The sequence below is a fragment of the Bombus vosnesenskii genome, unplaced genomic scaffold, assembly GCF_011952255.1.
Source record: "Bombus vosnesenskii isolate JDL3184/JDL3185 unplaced genomic scaffold, Bvos_JDL3184-5_v1.1 scf7180000013285, whole genome shotgun sequence".
Classification (NCBI taxonomy): Eukaryota; Metazoa; Arthropoda; class Insecta; order Hymenoptera; family Apidae; genus Bombus; species Bombus vosnesenskii.
The window spans coordinates 2,990,946-3,010,911 of NW_022882938.1; the positions used below are offsets into that span (position 1 = coordinate 2,990,946).

Here is a 19,966-nt window from a genome sequence, read left to right on the forward strand (position 1 = left end):
TTTGCGTCTCGCTCGACCAGAAAACAAACTGCGATATTATTCCGCTTGTTTTCATATTAATCGCTCGTCGTTTCTGCAGCACCCTCTTCTCAGCTCGCAGCTCGCTTACGCGTTCCGCTCCTCTCGCTTTTCCAACCTCGGCTTTGGATCGTTTTTCCTTTGTTTCGCGTCAAATCGAAACGAGTCGCGAGTATCTTTTTTCAATTCCAACGCGATGAGTTTCATGCGATAACGAGTCGTGGAGATTCTCGCACGATCGTCGATCGTATCGAGAAGGATCAGCTGGTAGACGCAAGATCGTGAGCTACGTGTGATATCCTGGAAAAAGGTCAAACGAATCTGCAGTCGATGGCACAGATATCGGAACAAAGGTCTTGGCTCGAAAGTCCGGCGGCTGGCTGTTTGGGCGGTCGCGAAGAAAAGAAGCCGAGGAATCTGGTATAGTTCTTGGCGAGGATGAAGTGGCCTACGACGGTGAAGTCCTCTAGAGCTTTCGAGCGCCCGCTCGTATTCGCCTGCCCGCGCCTCTAATCTCGCCTAACCATCGAGCCGCTCTCACAGCCTCTTTCGGTGCAAAAGTCTTCTTCGTCTGCATCTGTACAGGGTGTTTTCGAAATCGTTGTGCAACTTGAAACGACATACTTCGTGTTAACACGTGCCGTTATTTACGTTTGGAGCATGTAGCTCAAATCTAATATTCTATCCATTCTCCTTTATCTCGCAATCACGCGTTCTACGCCGTGTCTCTCGCAAGCAAAATACTCTACTTTCCATATTTAATACTTAAAAAATGGCACGTTAGACTGGATAATCACTCTCCGTCTTTCCACACTCTCCATATCTTATACCCAACATTTAATATCCACCATCCCACACCAAATATCCCAAATCCATTTCACAGATCATATTCTCATGCCACGCTCCACATTTCACATATTTTATCTGCTATGCTACAATATATCGCAGGGTAACGGTAGCTAGACAAATTGGGTAAATTAAGCAGATCACGAGCTAGTTGAGTGCGCCTGTACTTAACGAATGTGCAAACACGATTTTCTCGAAAACGGTGCTCCACGTGGAAAAATTGTATCCTATACTTTCCACTTGATTTTACGCGAGCAATCATTTCTTTTCCAGGTGCAGCACGATTTCGGGAACACCCTGTATATTGCGGGTTACGCCCTGACTCGTCAAGAGTCACCTTAACTCTCCGTTCCTCTTCGCTCGCGTTTCTCTTACCTTCCTTCTTCCTCTCTGGCTTTCCTCGTTTTCTTCCCTTTCGAGACTGCGTTCGACTTCCGCCTCGTCCAGCTTTCCACTTCGCAAAAGTTACCGTTCGCGACCACTTCCGCTTCTTTGCCCCGACAGGAGGGTGATCTTGGACGGGCCGGCTGCCCTTTTTCATCGCGAAATTTAGTTTCGTGACCTTTCGGTCTAATCTTACGACTACGGCGATTACTCTTTGTCCCTGTCCCCTTCCTGCAACGTACTCTCGGATAGAGCAGACGAAAGAGTATTCTCATCTCCGGCCTCGTTAATTCCATCCACATTTCCTGATGCGAGATAGAGATATTAGGTCGGCAGGCAGTTTTTGTAGCTGGTTTCGTCATCAAAGTTGTTGCATCGCCCACGAATCCCTCCGAGACAAAAACAGCTTCTGTACCTACCCTTCGATTCGATCTTTCGTCAATTGATCTTTCGTGAGGTTTGCTTTTTATACGGCGCGAGAGCCCTCTAAGCCCTTTTTTCGTTGGTCGACGGCATCAATAAATTTAGAAAATGTTGCTCAGCCCCGCATTCTTTTATCCTTTATTTAGCGCCTAGGAGAGTAATCGATCCTCTCGAGAAGTTATCAGAAGCAACTTCTGTTGTCTACCTTCGCCTCGTGGAATCTTTTAATAGTTTCGTAAAGTTTGCAGAGGGCAGGTTTCCTTCGCGTTCATCCGCGACTCGTCAAGATATTTCTAGCGAATCAATGGTTAGAACGAAGAGAAAGAAAGAGAGAGGGAGAGAGAGAGAGAGAGAGAGAGAAAGAGAGAGTACGCGGTTCGAACAGACCGATTTAAATCTAAGCAGAGTGTTGGCAAGAGCGTCGTGTCTCGTCTTGCTCGCTCTTCTCTCCGCGGATGAGAGTCTCTTCTCGGAGTCTTGGTTTTCCTCTCTCGCACCTCCGCCTTCCTCGCGCGTTCTCTCCGCTCTTCTCTCGTCCGACGTGCCCGGCTGTGAGTCATCCACGGAGAACGGAGATGCTGGACCTTGTCGCGAATCTAAATAAATACGGACACGCGCGCGAAAAACGAGGCAGAGGGAGGATCGTAGTTGAGAGTCTGGGCACGGGGTGCGGCCGGCTACCGAAACATCGCTTAGAAATGCGTGAGTAAGAACCTTAGCCCGTGGTAAATTTATATCCTCGCGGCTTTCGCCGTGCCTTTCAGACTGTCCGTCTTCTCCACGGCCGACTACTTTCTTTCTTCCTCTACGAGGGAGCGGGGGTGGGTATCGTGGCAGAAATTCGTAAAAGGATTACGCGCAGGCTGGCCGAGTAATAGCAGAAAAGTTGTTGAAAGTTGGGAAAAGAGGCTTTTAAAACGGAATAAAGTACAAAAGCTCGGGGTCGAAGAGGCGTGAAAGAGATTCGGGTATAACGAACCGCGTCGTCGTTCGCGTTCATTGGGATCGTTGGCGACGACCGCACCGTCCCGGCGAAATTGTTAAATTATAAACTAACGCGTTACAGTTGGCCGACGGCTTGGTAATTTGATTCGCGAGTCTGCCGCGTCTGGCTGGATTTTCTCGAGCGTGCAAGGTCGTGCCCTCTCGTTTCCGGCCGGAACAATCGATTTTTCCGAACGAGAGCCTGTTCGTTGCGAAACGAACGAAACTTCCAACGCTGTACGTTCGATTCCGCGGTCGTATTTCTCCGTCACGTAAACGCATTTCCGAATTTCCACAAAGTTACAACGTACCCATGCTCCGTTCGCCACGATCGAAAAGAGGAACGATTATCGATTTTCGGTGACGAATGAGATGGCGTCGCGAACCAATTACGACGAGGAGGAAAAACGAATAAAAATAGCGGCGGGACACGACCGCGTGTACGACGGGAACACGACGTATTTATTTCGCTTTTCTAATTAACGATTAATTCGCGAATGCCGTGTCCTTTTCCACGGCTTTCATGTAATGGAACAAATTACCACAAAGCAAGGGTCGCGACTAAAAATGGTAGTTCGCCTTATGGATGGGTTGAACCTTTTTTGCGAGACAACGAACCATCGCCAAGCGCGCGTTTGGAGAAGCTCCGCGTCCAAGCTTTGGCCACGGATGCCCATCAGTTTTAATTAATTATTAATTTGCCGTGCACAAAGGCACCGACCTCCCATTCGGCCCCGTGACTCTCTTGACGCAGTCTGGGATCCTTCTCTTTCCGCGCCACGTGAGCGGCCCTGATGCTTCCACGGCGAACGTCGACGGCCCTCTGCTCCGTACCAAAATTTCATGCAGGTTCCATTATGAGCGTCGGGGTCTTTAAAGGAAGAAACCCGCGCGAGCGGAACGCCACGAATATTCTTAATTAATCGTTACTAATTGCCGAGAGCAGATTGTATATTCCTTGTAGTAACGGCGGGCGAAAGCGTTCCTCCATTTCTCTTTGCTTTTGTTTCCACCTCGTTGCTTTCTCGTGAACTACTAATACCGTTGAGAGGACGATTGGCTGGTTTTCACGGCGTAATTTCCAAGTCCCTTCGCAAATGGAAGATTCGACTCGGAGCCCCGTGGAGCAGCTGCAAGAAAAACCGTAAGTCCTCTGTTTTAGGGGCAGAAAACGGGCAAAGTTTCCAGACGCCCTTTCATAAATATTCCAACGATGCGAAGGGTTAATTGCACCGGAACGAAGCTAGGTTTCGCTCTTGTTTCTAGGGATTAGTCGAGGCGGTCGAAGGTTGCCCCGCGCATTTCCGGCACGCTCGAACGATCGGTCAGCCGATACATTTTCCCCTCCAAGGAATCTATAAATATTTGATTCGAGCCGAAGGGTACCGCAGTAAGTTAACCCCGTACCGTTGTGGATCAACCGTGGAAAATCGCCAGTTGATTTTACCCTCGCAGCCCTTCGCCCCGCTTCGATCCACCGACAGCGACGGGTGCTCTCGTTCGGCCTTTACTCTCACCGCGTTCGCAGTCCAACCTCGTTTTCCACGTGGAGGATTTCGACAGGATAAACTGGCCGATATGCCACTGTCATTGGACAACATCCAACCGGCGTCGCAATTGCAACGAAGCAGATGGGTAAAGGGAGCGGTGGAGTTGCAGTTGCGCTATGCCACCGGGACTGGAAGAAACACCTTGCAGATGTCTCAGGTATCGGCCCCTTTCCAACGTCTCAACCCCCGTTCTTCCTTTTTGTTCCCTGGAAGGAAGAGGGCGGCGACTTAATCGTGTTTGGCTGTGGTCCAGGACACGACCAAAGTTACCAGAAGCTTGTCGGTCGGTCACAGTTATCCCCGAAAGTACGTTTGTTTCATCCGGTAGCGGAGATGCAGCGAGCGCGAGCAGCCCGCTCGTTTAGTCGTTAATTTCGTTCCTCCTGGCAGCAACGTTGGTGAGGGCGGTTCGTTCTTTTTCCTTTGCCAGTTCGCTCGACTCAGTGGCTGCGATATTTTTTTCTCTCTTTCCCTTCCGCCCACGATTTTCCGTTCTCCCACACGCGATTGTTCCGCGCTTTTTCAACCGCAGTAATCCTCTGGCAGTGACCGGCCAGACGCTAGCCAAAAGAGTCGCCCTTAAAGTACCTCCTGTGGGAGAAGAATTTTTTTAATGAATGGTACCGCGAATCCACCCGGCTTACCGGGAATTTCGAACTCGACCGGGCAAACTTCGTGGGAGCGCCTGCTGTTCCGTCGCTTCCGGGAAATTCCTTAAATCAACCTTTCGACCGTGTCAGGTCACCCTGTCCGCTACGGTCCCCTCTACTGTCCTCGTTATCCAACTTCAAAGCGAATCGACTACGTCCCGACCGAACCTTGACTAGAAATATTTTATACGGACGAACGAGGGATTCGGAAAGCGAGAGGGAGAGTGAATTTTGCGATCGATCGCAACCGTGGATCGCGAAACACTTTCAAAGGTCCGGAGCATCTGCTTCCAAGTTCCGGCAAGTTTGTCGGATCAACGAGAACTTCTTGACGACCGACTGTCCGTTAACGATGTAACAAGTTCCTGCAAATAGCTGTGCGTGGAAGAGAAATGGAGCGAAGAGAGATAGAGATAGAGAGAGAGAGAGGAAGCAAAGCCTCGAATTTATACGCGCAAATAATCCGAAATAACCCGGCAAGTCCGTTTCTCACGTTAATACTTAACGATCAAGATATATTAATCTCCGCCGCCCCGGCGAGCTTTCCGTGTTCATTACGAATTTCACTTCGCCTCCCTGCGGCACCCGCGCTCTTCAAGCATTAAATTAATAACTACCGCACCGGCATGATAGGATTTCGCAGATTTTGCCAGCTATTTCTGTCTACTGCTTACGTAGATAATGCCTCGAGTCTTCTTATCGCGGCACGCGCGCGGTGCCCTATTTTCCGATTTCCAAAAACGCCCCACGGGTCCCTGAACCGCCTCGCGGGCCCGCTCTCATTTCCAGACTGCTTGGTTCTGCGCTGATCTCGCCGCAAATTCCCTTCTAGTTAACATTCTCCGTGTAACTAGGCGCGAACATTTTCTTTCTACATTTTTGCGTCGAACCTCGTTACACTTGCGTGCTAATCGATTCCAGTTTTTCACAAATTTTTGACAACTACCTGCTTGTTTCGTAACAACGTAAATTTTCTTCTCGAAATGAAACATCAAAGTAGAAGGAACTTTAATAACATTTGAGCACTGAATACTCCGCGATCCCTACGCGACGTTTCAGTAACTTTTTTCCCGAGAACAGGAAGGTTTTCGCCGAGAGAAAATTTCGTGCGTGTGCACAAAGAGACGGCCGCGGACACCGAGGGAAAGCCGAGATTCGCGAAATAATAGGCAGCGCGAGTTGTCGTTTGTTCGTCGCGCTTGTGCTACCTTTCGCGAGTATTTTTACTGCACTCACATTCTGGGCTCGTTTAAAAGTTACCTGTCACTTGTCGTGGGCAAAAGCTCGCAAGCAGAAAAGAGGAGGAACAAGGGAGGGAAAATTCGCCGTTTTATATCGCGCGTACGCGTAAAATTGGCAGAATACGCGATTCATCTCTTTCTTGTATTGCCGCCGACCATGGCGACGAGAACTTTTATCTGTAACGATACTCGTTTCGATAGAAAGCTCGCTTGTCTCGATCGTCCATAGAGCTGAGTTCCGCGTCTTCGACGATCTCGCAGTCGCGCCGTCGTACGATTCGATCGAATTTATTTCTTATACGGGTCAAGTACCAATTTAATGCGAGAATATCGCGTAGAGAATACCAAGTCCTAAGAAGAAGGAAAGAAAACGATACAGAATAAGCGGGCAACAAAGTAAAGACGAAAGAAACGTAATAGAAGACAAACGAAAGTTAAGCATGCAATGGAGCAGACCAGCTTAGCGCAGGGAAGCTAAACATCGTTCTCAAGTAGAATATCGTACAGCGAGCTTCTTAAGGTGCTACCATTTCCCGCGAAAGATCAATTTTGTCGGTATAGGAGTCAGCGAAAGAGCATATTCGGCAAAAGGGATCGACAACATTGAAGATTCGAGACCAGTAAGACGATTGTCTAAAGACCATTGACGTCTTAGAGGAACAGGTTGCTGCGTTAAAATTGACAACTGACGAAACGGTAGCGTCGTTGGTTTGTCCAACGAGATAATAGATGGATAATGTTGCAAAGGGAATAAAAAATCTGCAACACGGTTCTTCGAACTTCAAATGCAGCGATATCCAACGTTTTCATCAGAGATCTATAACCATAGCTACGATCGACACAGGACGTCCCATTTTAAAATGGTAATCTGATCTGGAATTAAATTTTCCACAAGCGTTACGGTACCTGACATTCAGAGAAATAGCTTTCCGAACGATCGCGCGTTGAAGCATACGAGGATGAACAGGTAACCTACAGATATGTAGGTATATGCAGGTATATTAATTATTACACACTATGCTCGTACACATGTTGTGTCAACGGCAACAGCATTAGTAGTAAGAATATAGCGATAATACCGCGCGTACGCTGCTACCATTACCGCTCCAGTTAGCGCTGATATTAATAACCGTAACCGTGAATATTAACACCTCGAGTCGTGGATAACGATTATGCGACGTATAAGGGAAACGGTAAAGAGAGGGACAAAGTACCTATCCGTGGCAGTTCGCTTTGACGAATTACGGGAAGACTCGTTACTGACAGAATGTGACGAATTTCGAGCAATTTTCAATGCAACGTGCTCGAGACCTTTTTAATAGGATGCGCGGATGAATTTTCCACGGTCCGCGAGTTTCGGCTTAAAAGTAACCGCTGCCACACGGCTCGGCGAATCGCGTTGCACGTTTGATCGCCCTCCGTTTTTTTCACTCGCCCATCGCTCTCTAAACGTTTCGTCAACTGGTAAATGTAGAACGTTTGTTTTATTGTCGGTCGTAAAAAAAAAAAAAAAGAAAAAAAACGTATACCGAAACTGGAAGCTTAACGAAAATAATCGTTCCGTCATCTGGAGAAACAGACAGGTGTTGGAACGTAAAACGAGAGGAGGTGGAAATTTATATACGACGGAAGAGTTTCAATCGCGAGAAGATAAAGAGAGCGGTCGATTATGCGACGGTGGCGAAACCCGGCGCTTGTCAGCCGTGAAAACAGACGCTGGTTTCGAAGCTGGTCCATGGCGTTGGCGGTATTTCAATGAAAATCCCGTGCAGTTCGAGAAGTCGGAGAATAAGCGACGGCGCACACCCGAATAACTCTGTCCATCCTTCGCGAGCTCGTCCGGCCTCTGGTAAATTATACACACGGCCCGGCCGTATTCGTATGCGTTTCTGGAATCGAGAACCGTAAAGCTGAGATACTGCTTGAAAAGCCGGCTCGAACGGCCGAGCTTTTAAGCCTGGGAAGCTCGCACGCCGTACCTCGTGCACCATTCTTTCGCCCGCTGTTCCGAATAAAAGCGAACGGCCGACGCGTCTGCGAGGAACGAAATCGCGCGCTGTAAAATTGATGCGCTCGATAACAAAGGGTCAACGAGACTGCAATTTCTTTTTCATTATTATAAAGGTCGGCAGTTTTAATAGCGGTCGGTAGCTGCAAGTTTTTCGTTCAGCCCGCAGACTTAATCGAAATTGAAAACCAACGACGGTACGGGATGGTCTCTGTTTCGACGGAGAGCTAGGCAGAACGAATCCTATTTTGCGTAAATCTGCATTCGACCTGGCTGGCTGCTGATCCGGGCTAAACTCCGTGGCCAGAAAGTATATTTATCGACAGAAATGCGAGATAGTTTGGCCGCGTAGTATGCAAACGCAGTCGTCGGTTGATTTTTTTATCGGCGACCAGGCAAGCGACAGAGACCGAGAACGAGATCGGAGGCTTTGAGACGAAAGCGAAGCAACTTGACTCCAGGCGGCCGGATAAACTTTATGTCTGGCGCTCGCTTTCGAGGATCTCGCCGATGAAAAGTGTTCGCAACGAAGCGCGACGTGCATAAAGATCCCCGCGTCATCGTGATAATGGCCTCCGCGTGAACTCTAAATTGCTTGTTAAAAATCCTGTTGACTTTGCCGCTTTGTTTACTGGGGACTACGGCAGCTACTCGCCTTCGAGTCTGTAGCAGGCTTTGGATTCTTTCTCAACCGTCTCGCGATAAAATTTATCACTCTCGTGTCACTCTTACGGAATACCAGACTTCGGCGAAACTTTTCAACCCTTTTTGTTTCCGTGACGTTTAGAACATTCGAAGAGAAAGACGTTGATTCCTCGTTGGACTAGAAAATTACAACGTAAGAAACCGAGGAATCAAAGGACTTCTTCCAACTCGAGCGCCTTCCCTCGCCGCTGTGATGAGAATCGACAAGTAGAAGAGGCCCGTGCATGGTCAGACGTGCTTGGTACGACCGTGTTTCGCGTCTGAACGCCACAAATCTCTTCGGCAGCCTATCCGTTCGAACAGGAGGATAACACTCTGTTTCAACCAGCAAATCCTCTTAAATATTTCCTATCCGATTCGCTTTTCGATGCTCTATGAGATATTATACCGATCGTAGATGACAAGAACCCAACCTGGCTAGCATTTCCATTTTCGTGTTTATTGGATCAGGAACGTTTGTGCATCGATGTCCCGTTTGTTTGCGCATAAATATTGATGCCGCGAGCCTCGCGAAGAGGAACCGGCGCCCGTTTCCAAGCTTCGACTACGAACACAGTTCACGTCACGATCAGTCTGGACGGAGACTACAAAGAGAAATCGAAAAGCGTATTTCGTAAAGCGTGTGTCACTTGCCGAGGTTTAGGCATTAAAACCAGGTATCGTTTGAAGCGTTCGGATAGGTTTTCAGTTTGTTTACAGAGTGGTACGTAAGTGGTCGAAAGTGACCGCGACGTTTCTATTGAACGGAAATTTCGGCCCTTCGTAGTTAACGTCGACACGAGCTTTCACGTAACAGATTTTTTTTTCAACACGGTCACCAGAAACACGTTCGGCATCTAATCGATAGAGCCAAAGAACAAAAAGCCGCGGGGCGTATCGCTCCTAACGGATTAACAAAAGAATAATCGATAGGTCGTGAAAATAATTAGTTCGAGGCCGGAAAGTGCCACGTCGTTTCTGGCCCATTATTCATTCGAATGTATATAAATCCACGCGAATTAGAACATAGTACAATCTCCCTGCTTCATAAAGCTTTGTAGTTTCGCGCGAGAGACGCGTTTGTTTCGATACATTTTTATCGGATTTAAATATCAACAAAATTCGTTACGCTGGAAAAAACTCGGTCCTTGGATACTATGCAACCTGTAAGCGCAACTTTGATTTCCATTGTCGACCACGAACGAGTCATCGTGCAGCAGAAAGTGTCAGAGGCTGGCTATTTCGTCCTTCCAAAAGCGAAAATCACGAGCAATGCCGCGCAAATTACTCAAATTCCCTTCCAGTAATTTCGTATTCAATCAGCACGCGAAAAAGGGCTCTCGTGTCTAGCCGAAGCGATTCACGGGGTGCGGTTTCCGCTGATTTATTAATTTTCATTAGCGATGAGTTCACAAGGCGAAGGTGAAACAGCGCAACACACAGGGGGAGGCAGAGAAAGAGAGAAAGAGAGGCAGTCTGAGAGAGAGAAGAGGGAGCTTCCGCTCTGCAATAACGCGGTCTGTTTGCAGAGTCCCCGAGAGGATCCGGTTGTTACTCGTTAACCTATTAACATTTTATTGGTGGCAATCTTTCCTGCTCGAGTAGCACGTACAAGCGGAGAGAGAGAGAGACGAGTACGAACGGTTTCGGTGTAACGAGCAACGAACGCCACTTGCCGTTTGCACTGGGTTAAGACCTTCCGGGGGTGGTTCCGTTTCGGAGGTAAGAGGCACGTTCAATGGTCGTCGGAGAGATTTGTGAGTGGAAAACGGTAGAAACTCGAGCGTGCATTCGTACGCCCCTCGAACGAAACGCAGTTCCGTTACACAACGATTTACTCGCGACTACGATCTTTTGGCGGTGTCCGTTTTTACAGCGAGCAAATTATACCGCATAAATTTCCTCTCGTGCTTCTTCTATTGGATCATCCCACGAGTTGTGTGCTTCTTCTAACAATTAAGTTCAAGACGATACGAGTCTCGTTACTATCGGATTTCTATGAAATTGGAGATAAAACTTACTAAAAAAAGAAAGACACGAAATGATAAAGATAGTAGGAAAATTCGTTATTGATCGATCTTTTTTTATTTTCAGCTGGTGTACGTAAAACCGATGGCCGCATTAGTTATGGGATGACTTAATACCGGTTACCGACCGGCGTTGCTTCGTTACTGGATTATATCCAGAACGAATTACGCTTTGCTTCACCGGATAATCACGCGGTTCGATTTAAGTGCTGCGAAGTTCCGAAAATTGGCTGCAGTGATAAATAACGAAATCGAATATTAAATAATGGAATCGAATAGTCATAAATGGATTTATAGGATATGGAATCACGCTACTCCGAATGGTCACGAAAACGGCACGGTCGTCGGTTCGATAAGTCGAGACGAGTCGTAAAGCTAGCGGTCACGGACTTGTCTCGCGGTCTAATATCGTTTATGTCTCGCCTTTATGATCAACTTTTGCGATTACCCTAGCATAATATTCCAATGTTCTCAACATCGTCGTCGAAATTTCGACGATATTCGGCGATAGATAACGGCTCGTTTCTCCTGAAAACTACCTCCAGTTTCCACGTTCTTTCGATTCCTCGTGTCGCTTCCGCAGTCTGGTCCCGAGCAACGCAACGGGGAAAATTACGAGGTATATCTTTCTATTAAATTTTCTCTCATGGACGAGACGCAGGAACGGCGGTTTGATCGGACGTAGTTCAAAGCTGGCCAACGTTCCAAGGTAGACGTCCGGAAAACGTAGAGTTGAAATACGTTTTGTATACCTGCAATCACCTAATAGCTTGCCGCGTCAGATAACGCTCGCTAGCGTAGTGTCCACCGGATCGATGGAAATTCGATAGCAATACACCGGCGATGAGTAAATGAAAGGCCTTCGTTTGAAAACGGGATACCTAAGGCTCGAAAGCCTCCTGATTTGCTTCGCGATCGTTCCCATTGCGATATAATTAAATGGCAAAGAGAGTTACGTGCTTCAAAAAACACGGCACTGAAGGTAATACGGAAGAGCCGGCAAGAGAAAGGAAGAGAAGATTCACGGGATTAACGTGTTTGCGAAATGCAGGCTGCGCGACTCCGATTCTTTGAGCGGCACGAAGCGCAAGGCGTAAGGCGCGAAGCGCACGGCTCGTAATTATAACATTTACCCATTTAATTTACGGCCGAGGGGGCGCAAAGAACGTCGCGCGGAAGCACTCTCGATAAGGGCTCTTACGCGACGGTGCACTTTTGTCAGCCCGCTCACCCCTCCGGTACTTACGGATGACAAATTAGCGAGATAACTACTGCCGGCCGGATAATAAACGCCCAGGAACACGGTTGTACGTAACGACAACGTACGAACGTGATAATTTCGGAATAATTGCCAGCTGCAACCGTCGGCATTGATCAAACTTCAACGAGAAGCACGCGTATTCGTCTTGCCTTGATTAATTGTTAATATTAATTCACCGGTGGCTGGATATCGGACTCGGTTTTCCGCCAGTCGTTCGTCATATCGACGCCGAACGCCCGGTTAAATTAATTTCGATGTCGAGATTCTCGCGGTGAATATTAATCAGCGTCTCGCAGGCACGCGCCACTGTCCTTTCTTTCCACTCGGTAGTCTCCTAACGCGAAATTAAACAAAGACACGGCGGAGGTTCTCGTTAGCTTTTAAGGGAATTAGAAAGTCATCAGCGGACTGTCAAATAAACTCTGTTTTCCTCTGATAGAAATTCTGTTCAACCGATTACTCGAAAGTACTGAATTCTTTTGAGAATGTCTCGTTCCCTTTGCTTTCTGAAAGCAACGTTCGGTGGTCTCGCGCGGTACGCGAGTTCAGGCATCGCCGCTTCCACGAATCTTGTTTATTGCTTAATTCGATTGACGCGTAATTTTGAGCCGCGTCCTGGGCTTTCAGGTTAATTGAATGCTGGTGGAAAATTAATGTCGCGAGGCAACGTCGGGACTCCTTTCAACGCTCGCCCTCTGTTTTCTCTTTGCCGCTTTTTTGCCCTCTCCTTTTGTGCGATAGGAATCCATCGGCGCCCCGACTGAAATTTCTTGCCCTTTGCAAAGAAGCGCGATCGGGAACGACGTGGCTGGTACGGAAGGAAAAACAGATTCCATTACGAACGATATCAAAATTTCTCGCTGGTCAAAACGAACTTTCGTTTCGTGCAATCTCGATATCCTTCTCTGCTTGCATCTGGCTGCGCGATACCTTCGATACGGTGACATTCTGTCTATCGAAACTCTGTTGATCGTGTTAAGAGACGGTGTGGCGATCTTACGCTCGTGAATCTTCCACGTACACGCGACCAACCCCGGGCACGTTCGATTTTACGACGAGGACCCGTGCTTCCAGCGGAATGAGCGGGCTTCGGCCGGTCTGCGTCGTAGACAGTAATTGAAAATTACGACAGAGCGTACGCCAGTCCCGTTCATGACAGACCCGGTGAAGGATTGCCGTAAGATCTTCCTTTTATGGCGTTTCACACTGGCCACAAGTTTGCGATCGAAACTGCCCGAAAAGTCCCCGGTCGACAAATTTGTTTCTATATCGATATACAATTATACATACATCAGCTTGTTCTCGACCTATCAAACGGTCTGAAAATATAGAAAATGTATACGATAAATGATGTACGAAACATTTTCATCCCGTTTCCTTCGTAGCTGTTTCTCCGTTTCGAAGCGACTATTCGAGAAATTAGAGTTTCGAGCGATGGCTGAAACTTTAGCGACAGGCAGTTGATTAATCCGCGAGAGGTAATAAAACTCAAAGTATCGATGGGCGACGTAAAACGGTATAGAATGTCGGCCGCTAATAATTCCATCGAGGAGAATGAGTTTCCCTCGCGAGTCATAAATCAACGATACGCGAGTACAGCTGTCCTGACCAACGCAACGTAAACGACCGGCGATCTAATTGAGAACATTCTTTCACGCGTGGTCTGTCGATTAATTAATTACCAGAAGCTCGTAAAAAATTCTGCAACAAAAATTTCGCCCGTACAGTATACCGCGTGATCTTTGTGCGACGTGTTTTCCAGCTATTTTTTTTTTTTTTTCGTCATGCATCGCGCTTCGTCGAACCCTTTCATCATACGCAAAATATGAAAAATCCATTTCTTCGGTCTCTAATTACTTACGAGTGTTCATTAAAATTTCTATAAAAACGGTGACGGGCGTGTCGTCGCGGAGCAATCGCGGCAAGTGCCACTTTCCTATCGATTCGCTGGCATTCTCGCGTTCCCGGTAAAGCGTTCCCACCGACTAATTACAAACGGCCATTAAACTCACCCTGCGAATCCTCTCGTCGCGTTTTCGAGAGCGAAAGCAAAAATATGTCGCGATTCACTTTCTTCTCGCCTGGAACATTGTTGAAAGGCAGAGCCTTCTCCGAGAGCTTTCGAAGCAACTCGCAAGAAAACAGTTTACAATATCGCGTAGTTGCGAGAGATAGTCGCAGAAAGGAGAGACGCGTTGTTTAAGCGTTATTACGAGGAAAGGACGGGAAAAAATGAAGAGCGACGCAAGCGGCTCGGAAGAAAAGTTTGAAACCGTAGACTTTGACGGGCAAAGGAAAAAGAAGCTGACGGTTTCCATTACAATATGCTCGCGTCGGACCGGCAAGAAGCTGCACGCACACGCGGCTAGCTCGACTGCCACACGAATACATCATCTTTAAAGAGTAACAGCGGCAGAAGCAGCAACAGCATCAGCGAAACGAGAGTCTTGCCAACAGTTGAGTCATCAGAGAAGAGGGCCGGCCGGCTCACTCGCTATAATCGTTCCTCCGTGGATAGTAAATCCGGCCGAAAGGCCGTCTGAAATTATTACGGTTCCCAGGGCCGTGGTAACCGCTCGCAGAGCCACACGGCCACGCGAGAGATTTACAAACCGCCAATCGCTTTAACAAGCTCGGCACGTGTTCGTCGCACGGAACTCGCGTTATCGGCCTGCGACACCACCCTCGTCGTTTCTTCCCTCGATCTTTCGTCGCGATTTCGCGGATTGCTCGCAGGCGAGAAAGAAACAGAAGAAAATAGAACACGAGAAGGTGGAGATCGTTGGTCGAAGATCGCGGCTTCTTGTGGACAAGGCGAATAAATATTTTGGAGGCGGTTCGAGCGAAACGATTAAGTGGCCTTTTTTATTTTCCAGCCGCGGATTCTAGAGGAAACCGAGCCACGACGGTAGTAATAAAAGAAATCGAGCGTAATAATGGCGATTATGTCGTTACGATCGATTGGCCGGAGGCACGCGACTACGACGGAGGCGGGCAGAAATCGATGTCACACGCGAGTAGTATTCTTGGCAACGATATTAGAAGCTGTACGAACGTTGAATCGAGAGGATGGTGGGGGACGATGAAAAACGACGAGAGAACGAGCGGCGGAAGTTCGCGAGTCGTTGTTGGAAATCGGTGCCAAACACGAAACGATTTCGTTAATCGCGAATTAGTCGGAGAACAGGCGAGTTTGTCGTACGTTATCCTGGTTATAAACGTTCGGCGAAAATCTGAAAGTTTCGCGGTGTTTCGTAACCGTTTGCTTCGTGTTGAGAAGCAAAAGTTGTCTCGCGAGCGGGAACGTGCGCTCGCTACGAGCGAATAGTTTCGCGTGGGCCGCGACGAGTCGTTACTCCGACGATTTTTCCGACGCACGCGAAACGTTCGCGCATTATACTCGGTGCTTTCCTTTTTTCAGAACGGCTCCATTGAATTCCTTTTACCGCAACCTGTACGTTTTTCTCGTAAATAGCCAGAAGCGCAGACGCGATGTTTCTCCGAGCAGTTTCGCGAATATTTTTCGCTGGAAACCAAAGTGGAAGCAGACTCACCGTTTGTGTTGAATCCTGAGGCCTCTTCGAGGGTGCAGCGGTATACCGTCTTTCAGCCAGTGCACCCTTGGGGGCGGAGAACCCCTCGTTCGGCATACGAGCTTCACTCTCTCCCGTAACCTCGCTATCGAGTCCCTGAGTTCGGACAACGTAACCTCCCTCACTGCAATCAGACATATTACGCTCGTTAAAGTCGTGTAGTTACATCGTCGATTCGTTGAATCGATGAATCGATTCGGATCTTTGATACCTCTATGTGATATTCGTCGAAGTTACGTCGACGATCGCAAATGAAACGGAAGCTGGACACGAAATGGAATATCCGAAAGACGATTAGGGAGAAAGTTACGAACGACGTAGCCTCGTCCGTGGGAAATTCTGACGCGTAATGAATTTCGCGACGGGTAAATCTGCGCCGTTGAAAGAGAATTCTTAAAGCGGCCACTTTCGAACTTTTCGTCCAACTACGTGTCTCGAAACTTCTGACGAAACTTCCGGCGAAATCCTACCGGAGTTTTAATAAACTTTTCGAGAGCCGTACTTCTCGCCACCGAGAGAAACGGCTCCACGAAGCAATATGTGTTCCAAATTGCGCGATCTTTGACGGGGAAACTATTCGCACGTACCGGTGATAATTTCTTATCATCGAAATTTCCTCCTAAAACTATCGAAAGAATGTACCTAGCAGTAGAAGGGTTGGGAAGGATGTATTCACGGAATTTTTCGTTTCCCTGCGGTGAACGTGGAACCGAGAGCATCCGGCTTGTCCCGGCGCGGCCCGAGTTCGTAAGAAAAGGCAGAATCGTTAGAGGCAGGAAGAAAAGGGCATTCTTTACAGGGAAGTAGCGTAGTTCGCTTTAAGGAATCGTATAGAGTAGGTTCCTTTTCGCCACGGAATACCCGGAACTATTGATTTCAAGTCAAAGCGTTGTATTTCCCGGGGGCTATTGAAAATCAACGTTCAAGATTATCGAGTAACAACGACTTTGAAAGCTGATCCACTTCTAGAACGGCCGACGAAGAACAACGACACTACGAACTGCGATTGTTTGCCATATCGCACGCGCTATGTGTAACGTTTCACGAATGGAGAAAGCACGGAATACTCTTTCGTCGAGCGATCTTACATTTGACGAGATGCAACGCGTCGCAGCAGGATACGAGCTCGTTTGTTTGACGACCTCGCTAACAGACACCTTCGAATCCATCGTCCATTGAACGTGGATCGTGCAACGGGAGGACTCATTGTGTTTAATCCGATGAATCTCATTTGCACGATGCATAATACACCTCCATTACGATCGAGTCGTTGCTCCCACCATTCAGGTGGAGCCGCGGCGAGATCAAGCGGCTGAATAATAAAAACGGCCGAGACTCTCCACAAGGAGAGAGCTTTCGGCGTGTTTCGTAGGCCGTCGTGAAGAAATCCTTTGCGCCAGCCCCGCATTATTTCCCGATGAAAATGTCGGACTTCTTGGTCGAACGCAACGAACACGTTCAATGAAAACGCCCGTTCCATTATGCCACGGACCAGGGAGAATAATAATAACGGGGCGGCTGCCGGTTCTTTGCCTTCGTATACCCTGTAACGACTCGTGCACACGCTTGCCTCTCGTTACCGAGGATTCTCTAATAACCGTGCAACGAGAAAAAGCGTCCTCGTGCTCCATGGTTCGCCGGACGGTGCATTCGAAGGCTTTCGTTTCACTCGAGGAGTTGGATTTCTGTTACCCCGATAGCTGCTGCCATTCTAAATTGGGTCCGAATCAAAACCGTTGGGAAAGTGGGTCGGTGGTGATTCTAATTTTAGATCCGCCAACCTTTCCTTACGAGCTCGTCCATTGTATCGTGGAACGAGTATAACGGATAAAAATGGATCACGGCTCGCTTTACTCGTGTCCTTTTCTTACCGACTCTTTGTCATCTCATCGTGCTACTTCGATAGTTCGTTTCTCGTGTACTTTTCATTACGTATGGTAATGTCCTCGTGCCGTCAGTCACGACAAGCTATCAGCCAAGAATTCAGGATAATCTACGTCAGAAACGCGGTATCATCGAAATAATCAAGGGCCCGATACGCGATCTCAATCGCGTTTCCAGCTTCGAACGAATTTGCAAAAATTATTGCGCGTCTCGCGAAAGATTGATCACAGCTTCGTGGTTTAATAGCGAAATCGACGATATTTGCAATCGTGTAGAACCGAGCCCGGCAATCTCACTAGCAGTTCTTTCTTTTGCTAGGGTTTCGCTATTTTTCAAGTCCGTTTCTCGTTGCTACGGCGCCTGGTATTTTGACTAGCGTGCTCGGCGTAATTACAGCATTCCCTCGGGAGCCGAAACGCGACGCTCGAATTATCCACGACGTTCCACGTCGCGGCAAGAACGCCTTCGGACATTTAATACGTTTCCATCAATGTCGTCGTCGCCGGGCGACGCTGTTACTCGAAACTTACCGTGCCAGCTCCGTATTCGCCGCGTACGATCCTTCGGAATAGCGTCGCGTACGAATCTACCTCGTCCTACGAGCTTACGTATCTCACGGACGAAACATCGGGGTTTGGTTAACGTTGTACCGCACGCCATGCAATCTCGTCATTTCCGTTTCAGATTCCACGCCCGAGATTGATCCGCTTTGATTTTTAAAGGATTAAAACGAACCTTTCGTTAATTAATATTTCATTCCTCGAATTAACAGTTATTATTCCTGGCTGACCTAATTAGTAAAAAGGTGGATTCCTTCGATAGATAAAGAGTTCGTAATGAGCGCAGCCCGCTCACGAGTGTAAAAAGCTTATAGCAGATTAAGGAAGATTTTCAGTAGTACGAGTCAACGTATGGACGCGCGGTAAGGTTCGTAAGAAAATCTATGGAAGAAGAGATTGGAGATCGTCGTTCTTATTATATCACAGACATTTATTCACAGTGACAGATAGATTGTTTCAAGTTGATTAGCGTTCAGATTTCGGTTCTGACAGACAGTACAGTGGAATAGGTCAGCGTATCAACGAGCTCCAATGGTTTCTTGAAGTCGATTATCAACTGATTCGTAAATATACTATCAAACGGAGGTGAATTTATTTTTCATTTTATTCTCGTATTATAGCGGTTCGTGACTCTTTTCTATGGATCGCAGCAGACTGCAGGGAACTCAGCTGTCGCAACATTTTTACGACTGTCTTGCATCGTGACCCGGTTAATAATTTCTTGTCGTCTCGGAACAGGAGTTAAAGATACGAAAGAAGCGACCTAGAACTCATTAATTATGACGCCCGCAATTTCCTGGCGATCTGGTCGCGTCTCCGGTACTTTGCAGTTCGAAAAGAAGTGGTCGGCGAAACGAACGTTTAAACTAAACGACTTAAGTCTTGATCCGTTTACGAACGTCGTCAAATATTTGGATCCGCGAGTGTATACAAAAATTTACTGGAACTCTATTAGCGTCACGCTGCCAAGTTTCCAGAAGAACGAAGTAAAAGCTGTTTTCTTGACCGAACGTTTCCCCATTTCGACGTTTTATTTCCAAGCCGTGGATTATTTGAAAAAGCGGAACTATCTCGTAGTCGTTGGTCGGATTAAGTCACGGAGATATTAATTCGAGCCAATAGCTAAAGTGCTTTTGCGCGTTGAACCGAAAGAGGTAGGATGGCAGCTAGCCCGGATCGGACAATGCCTGAAATTCACTTGGAGGTAAGAGGATTTCGCGTCTGATTTTTGGCACCACCAGCTTCCCGGTCTATGCGTTATTAAGCGGTTACGTCTGTGCGCGTACGTTCGAGGAGAAACGTAGTGGCATTGGTGCGAATAGGAACGAAGAAAAACCGAATAGAATGGGTAGACGGATAGAGAATGGGAGAGAGAAAGGAGTGGGACGCGAAGAGACATAAAACGAACAAGAGAAGAGACGAAGCCGGGGATGGAAAGAGGCGAAAGGTGGATATTCACGGTATTCCCATGTTGCCGGAGGCCGCCGCGTGCGGCCCTCACTACGAAACGTCATTTAACGATTAGCCGTGCGAACTGACTGCGAAATTCAAATTTAAATGGCACTCGCGGGATCGGCCTCGATCGAGTTCTCCAGGCACCTGAATTTATGCTGGAATTGCAGCGCAATTGTCGTGGTAACGGGCTGTGCGAGCTGTCGATGACGAGGCTGAACGCCGCCACGAAGGGCGAAGGGAGAAGAAAAATTGTTCTGAAAGAGGGCCGGACCTTTCATCGAAATACTTTGTCAGCGCGGTGCTTCCACGAAAACGTGGAAAAACTCGTTTTAGCCGTGGCGACTCGTTTCTCCTTTCAGCTCTTTCGTTTCTCTTCTATGAATCGTGAATTAAAAATG

The 19,966-nt window shown here is 47.8% G+C and overlaps 1 protein-coding gene across 3 annotated transcripts in view; it reads right to left on the minus strand.

Annotated features, from left to right (window-relative positions):
* LOC117232126 (protein vein) overlaps positions 1 to 19,966 on the minus strand; it is a 207,090-nt gene that overhangs the window by 70,571 nt on the left and 116,553 nt on the right. For all 3 annotated transcript variants that reach the window (XM_033491300.1, XM_033491299.1, XM_033491298.1), the window contains one exon: positions 15,631 to 15,793. In XM_033491300.1, the coding sequence (XP_033347191.1) occupies positions 15,631 to 15,793 (163 nt within the window). The remainder of the gene's footprint in view (positions 1 to 15,630; positions 15,794 to 19,966) is intronic.